The sequence below is a fragment of the Canis lupus genome, chromosome 8 (genome assembly GCF_048164855.1).
Source record: "Canis lupus baileyi chromosome 8, mCanLup2.hap1, whole genome shotgun sequence".
NCBI classification, from domain to species: Eukaryota; Metazoa; Chordata; class Mammalia; order Carnivora; family Canidae; genus Canis; species Canis lupus.
Genome location: NC_132845.1, coordinates 70,618,942 through 70,624,941, shown reverse-complemented (window position 1 = coordinate 70,624,941; position 6,000 = coordinate 70,618,942). Strand labels below are relative to the sequence as shown.

The 6,000-nt window shown below is 43.9% G+C and overlaps 1 protein-coding gene across 1 annotated transcript; it reads right to left on the bottom strand.

Moving 5' to 3' along the window:
- Positions 1 to 490: 490 nt before the first annotated feature.
- Positions 491 to 3,921, bottom strand: CCL26 (C-C motif chemokine ligand 26). The gene is made up of 3 exons (XM_072833997.1): positions 3,711 to 3,921; positions 3,508 to 3,622; positions 491 to 711 (listed from the first exon to the last, which is right to left on the bottom strand). Exons 1-3 carry the CDS (start codon positions 3,781 to 3,783, stop codon positions 615 to 617), a joined length of 285 nt encoding a protein of 94 aa, XP_072690098.1. The 5' UTR covers positions 3,784 to 3,921; the 3' UTR covers positions 491 to 614.
- Between the last annotated feature and the right edge of the window lie 2,079 nt (positions 3,922 to 6,000).

Here is a 6,000-nt window from a genome sequence, read left to right as displayed (position 1 = left end):
TTTATTTATTTAGAGGAGGGAGAGGCAGGGGGAGAGGGAAAGAAAGAATCTTGAACAGACTCCCTGTTGAATTGAGAGGCTCAATCTCACGATCCTGAGACCATGTCCTGAGCCAAAATCAAGAGTCAGATGCTTAACCGACTGGCACCCCAATATTTATGTTTATTGATTGACACCTTATAAGAAAACACTGCCAAATATGGAGGCATTTTATTTACCCAGCACCCACAGGTCATGAGGAGTTGCACAGAATTTAATTTTCCAAATAACACAAACTTAACTCTGTAAACAATGTGAAAACATTTGATGGGCATTTACCAAAATAGTTAAACTTTTCCTTGCCTTTTTTTGTTTGTTTGTTTGCACAAAAACATAAGAATCCCAAACCAGTGTTGGTGCAGGGAATCAGCCAAAAATACTGACTCCGTTTCTTTGCTTTGAAGAAGACTCAGATTTTACTGAATAAGAATATTTAGGAACAAGTCAAATCTTAATGGGGAAATCTTTATTAAAACCTCTCCTCTTCCTCAGGCCCAGAGTCTTCTGCTGAAGAAAATCTCCAGGCTCCTCCAAGGACAACAGGGTCAAGTGTCCTTGGGCTTAAAATTCAACATTCACGATTGCTGCTGTTCTCTGAGTAAAGCAATATATCTTTGCACCCATTTTTCCTTTGGCTGTGCACAGACTTTATGGCCTTTTTTAGTAGTGAATCTGTGGAAAAGAGAAGCTGACAGTCAATATTGAGAACTTCTGCTTCCTGAAGAGATGAAAGGGGGGAGGGTCATCAGCCCCTTGCTCACTTTTTCTCATCTTGCTGCACCTGTTAGAGTTTCTGCTTCCTCTTCCAGTCCTTGCTTTTCTCTCTGCCCAGTTTTCCACTGGAGCTCATGCTTCCAGGCCCACCTCCCCCAGGAAATAATTTCTGACAGCTTTAGTACAAAGCATGTAACCTGGATGATGCCTCTAATTCTTTTGTTATAACATAGCAGTTTTATTGAGATATAATTCACATGCCATGCAATTTACTCTTTTATTTATTTATTTATTTATTTATTTATTTATTTATTTATTTATTTTTTTCAATTCACTCTTTTAAAGTGTATCATTATAATTCAATAGTTTTTAGTAGATCCACGGATGATGCAAATATCACCACCATCCATTTTAGAACATTAGCCTCACCCCCAAAAAGTCTTTATTATTTTTAATCATGGAATTATAGCATATCAGATCTTCACGGAAAAACATGAGATAAAAGCCTGCCATGCTGCTCAATTCTTAACCACAATGTCATGGGTCGTTTGCCATGGCTGTTTATATAGGATTCCTGCATTCTTTATAACACTGTGCACCCATGAAGTGTGGGGGCTGTCGTTGATATCATTAAATATCCTCCAGCTTCAGATGTGATGAGAGCCTAGATCTGGGTGCTGTAGCTTAGAGCAGCTTGCAGGGCACAGCAGTATTTACAGGGCTCTCAGGCTGGCCCCATGCTGAGGAGAAAAGCCAAAAGGATGGGAAAATGGAGACGCAGGGCTTTGTGAACATTTGAAAGCATAGCTGCAAGTTTCTCTGACATCACTCCCATTGAAAGATGAGGGTTTGTGTCCCCTCGCCTTGAATCAAGGCCAGTCTTAGGGACTGGTTGACCAGAAGATCATGGCAGAAATGATGCTGTGTGACCTCATAGGCTAAATCATAGAAGGTTATGGAGCTTCTGCGTGGTTCACAGGGGCACTTATCCTGGAGCTTTGAACCACCTTGTAAGGAGGGCCACCACTCTAGGGAACCACACCACGAGGAAGCCCAAGCTGTCCCAACAGACCACACAGAGAGGCCCCGAAGAGAGATGCTGCCAGCTGTTCCAACCCCAGTTCCATCTGACTCTACCCACATGAGAGATGCCAGGCCAGAACCACTTGGCCAACCTCTGCTGAAAGTCCTGTCCCACAGAGATAAGCAAATGATCATTGATGCATTAAGCCACTAAGTTTTGGGGTGGTTTGTTATACAGGGACTGATTACTGATGTTGGCCTCTCTCCTTCCTTTTACAAATGAGGAAACTTGACTTGCCCAAGCTCACATAGCTTGTAAGTGATGGAGCTACTGCTTTGAGCCCAGCTCAGGGCTCTTTGCCAGATGTTAAGTGTTGACATCTTAAAAACTCCAGAAAGCTTTAAATCAAAACATAAAGGAGAAGACCCAGGGCACCCTGAGTCCCAGAGGGTGCCCCTCCATAATTAGGCGCTTATGCATCTCTTCCCTGTTCCTGTCTCAAAACAATGACATTCAAGTCTGCCACTGGAGCACCATCTCCTCCCTTCTGCACCATTCTCTGATGTTCAGGAACCCTGTGTCCTTGGAAGAAGCAACCAAATGCTCTCTGTATTTGCATTTAAAGAGAGCTTTGCTAAATGTGTACGGGCACGGTGCCAAATACTTTGCATGTGATATCTCATTTAGTCCTGTGTTATCTCTCTTGCTACTGACAAGCTCAGCATGACTTGGCTCCTGTCTACCTGTCTGTTTGTCAGTGACATGTTCCTCCCACACACCTGCTGCTCTCTGCCCAGCACATCCTTGTTCCACCCTGACCCTTTCACAAGGGCCACTCTCCCTTATCCTTGGGGGTCTCAGTATAAATGTCACGTCCTCCAGGAGACCTTCCTCGCACCAAAGTATGTCCTTGTGTGACTATGACAAATGGTGGCAAAATATGCCACTTTGGCAGAAGGATTATTTTGAGCTAAAGACACTTAAAAAAAAAAAAAACCCAGCAGGTGCAAGAAGGGCATTCTGACCTCCTCTTTTTTCCCTTGAAAACAGGAGATAGAATTCCCATGTGAAAAATGTCCTTCCTGTACCAGGAGGAAAGGAATATTCCTATTATCAGAGATGGGAAGTCAAGGCCAAGAAAATTCTTTACAAACAGACCTTATTAGGGTAAGTCTTACTATCCTATACAGTCTATCCTACAGATTTTAGTCACATTTCCACAATCAACTCTTTTTGTTCAAGCTAGCATTAAAGCATTTAGGTTTTGCCACTTCTTTGAGTCTTCATTTTCCTATGGGGGCTCCTTTGTACATGGAAAAATTTGTGTGCTTTTTCTGCTGTTAATCCGTCTTATGTCAATTTCCTCCTCAGGCTCAGCCAGAGCGCCTACAATGACAAATTTCCTCCTGCTCTCTCTCTTCATTACAGTTGTGATTATCTATTTTGTGCAAATGCCTTTAACACCCTATTCTTATGCTAGATGTAAGGTCTATGAGGGCTGTCTGTTTTCTCTTTTATACCCAGCACTTAGCATATTGTTTGGCACATAGTATGGAAGTTAGGAAACTAAGGCTCCAGAGTCACACTCATTAGTGGCCGAGGTAGGGAGACAGCTAAAGTTACCAGAGTCCTATCCTGAGTCTCATCTTGGCACTATGGGGGTCTTCCCAGCACCCAGGCACTTAACATCACTGGTGGGGACCCTGAAAGTTCAAACAAGAAATACTCACATCACAGCCTGCTGGGAGCAGCTGCTCCTGGTGAATTTATAGGACTGTATCCACTTCCAGGGAAGGATCTTGTGGCTATATTGGAAGCAGCAGAACTTGGCCACATCACTGCCACCTAAAAAACAGGGAGAGGAATGAGCTCAGAGGTAGCTCTTTGCTTCTACTCCCAGGCCACCCAGCAAGGGAGTGGGACAGCTCCATACGTGTGGTAACTCCACGATGGACACTCAGGATGAAGATCAGGAGAACAAGAAAGGCAACAGGAAAGCTTTTCATGGTGCTGCAAGCTGGGCCCTTCACAGCCTTCTCCCAAATTCCTCTTGACTCCACCTGACCCCCTTTTATAGGGCTAAGATATTCCTGAAGAGAATTCCAGAGAAGTTTGTGTTTGAGAACAAAAGCAGTTCTTTTGACCCTTTAGTGGAGGTGCAACCTGATACCTATAGAAGAAGATTGGAAAGAAAAAAATGTCATCTGAGATAAGGGGAGGAGCCAGTACTCCATTGGGAGTTTCTGCCCTGGTGTTTTTGTCTGAACCAATGCTTTGTTGTTTGAAAAGCAGTGGAAATGAAATAATGGTTCTCGAGAATTGACTCAAAATACCTTAGAGGACTGATTTCTGGCTTTTGACCAAAACTTTCTTTGCTTTTTAAACATTGCTTATCTGTTGATCAGGCATGGATGGTCTCAGGATGTGAGCATAGAGCAGCCCAATCATGACAATGAATGTTCAACAACAATGCTCTAGTATTGTTCCTATCTTCTCAGTGCCAGAGCTGCTTGGGGGCACTTAGAGCTACCTCATCTGGTTTAGAGAGTCCCAAACCTCACAGAACATCACAAGTGTCCGGAGCCCAATAAACAAAAAACCCCCAAAAAACCCACCCACAACAATATTCCCCATTCGGGGCACCTGGATGGCTCAGTTGGTTAAGCATCAGCCTTTGGTTCAGATCATGATCCCAAGGTCCTGGGATCAAGCCTTGCATCAGGCTCCCTGCTTGGCGGGGAGCCTGCTTCTCCCTCTCCCCCTGCTTGTGCTCTCTTGCTCTATCTCTCTGTCAAATAAATAAATAAAATCTTTAAAAAAACATTCCCTGTTCCTGCTTCGTACCTCCTGGGTCAAGCTCTTTGGGAGAGGCACCAAGTAATCTATATTTTAGCCAAATTTGACTAAAATGGGGAAAGCATATTCTAGAATGGGGCAGTGAATTTCACCAGGAGAGTCTTAGGGAGGGGTAGAGTGGGACTTTTAGATCTGTGTTTCATAACCCTGTGCTTAGTCATATCCACCCCCTGATAATGCACCCTGGGGCTTTAAAATTTTGAGTTAAGAGCAAAAAAAAAAAAATCCACTAGCCATCTAGAGCTATAGAATTTTTCAGAGCTAGCTGGGACCCTTTAAAACAGCACCCTCACACCCCCACTTGTAGTCATCCAGACTATTCTGACTATGGTTCTGAACTCACTGTTGACCTTGTCTCAACCTAAGACAGCTCTTTGACAAAATTCTTTTAGGTTCTTTTAAAAATTTGGCTGAAATCTATATTTCCATTGCTTCTACCAATTCACCCATTCTGTTAAAACATGCCTAATTTATCTTCTCTTGGAAGATGAGCAAACAGAGGTTTTGGCAGATTTGAAGATCATTGTTTTAGCCTGGGTTCCCCTAAAACGGGTGCTGAGACAAGGACCCCAGCACAAGCAATTTGTGACAGTGGTAATTCCAGAAGATGCCAGTCGGGGAGAGCGGACAGGAGGTAGGGAAGGAAGGGCGCCAACATGGAGGCAGATGATCAAGCGGGTTACTGCTACTGCTAAAGGCAGCTGAAGCTTGGTAGCTCTGAGGGGCTTGGGGAAACCGTGCAGAACAAACCTGGCCCAGTTGTGGGGTGAGGAAGTGGGAATATTAACCCTTCACCTCTCTACATGTCATTGGGCCCCATCCCACATCCCTGTCTTGTCCTTGGAACAGGCTGAGCATCCTCTGTGATCAGGATAATAGCCCTCAGGCAGGGCAAGTGTTCTTCAATAAGCAGCCTTTCACTCACAGAAGTGAATAAGGGGACATGGGTGGGGCCCCAATGGCACCTGTTGCCATTAACATGTTTGTCCCAGAACATTCTTTTTTTCAGCCTAAACCCCACCTCCAATGCCTTCAATTTGTCCCACATCATTCTGCTGGTCACCTTCACACACCAGTTCCTGCTTCAACAGCTACAGTGTAAGGGGGACCCAAAGGTTTCATAAACGGGATGCAACTAACACTAACCACAAGGGGCTGATAAAGAGTTGATTAATTGGACTGTAGTTAGAATTTGGAACTTTTATTCATTAAAAGGCACCAATAAGAGAGTGAAAAGGCGGGAGGGTGGGGGGGGTAGAATTTTACAATACATCTTAGGTCAAAGAGTGTCTCCCCCAAATTCATGTCAACCCAGAACTTTGGAATGTGATCTAATTTGGAAAAGAAGGTCTTTGTAGCTGTAATTA

Coding starts and splice junctions, on each gene's coding strand:
- CCL26 (XM_072833997.1), bottom strand. CDS start 3,783: ATGAAAAGCTTTCCTGTTGCCTTTCTTGTTCTCCTGATCTTCATCCTG. Junction 3,623..3,710: donor CCATCGTGGAGTTACCACAC/GTATGGAGCTGT, acceptor CCTGTTTTTTAG/GTGGCAGTGATGTGGCCAAG. Junction 712..3,507: donor TGCTCCCAGCAGGCTGTGAT/GTGAGTATTTCT, acceptor TCTTTTCCACAG/ATTCACTACTAAAAAAGGCC.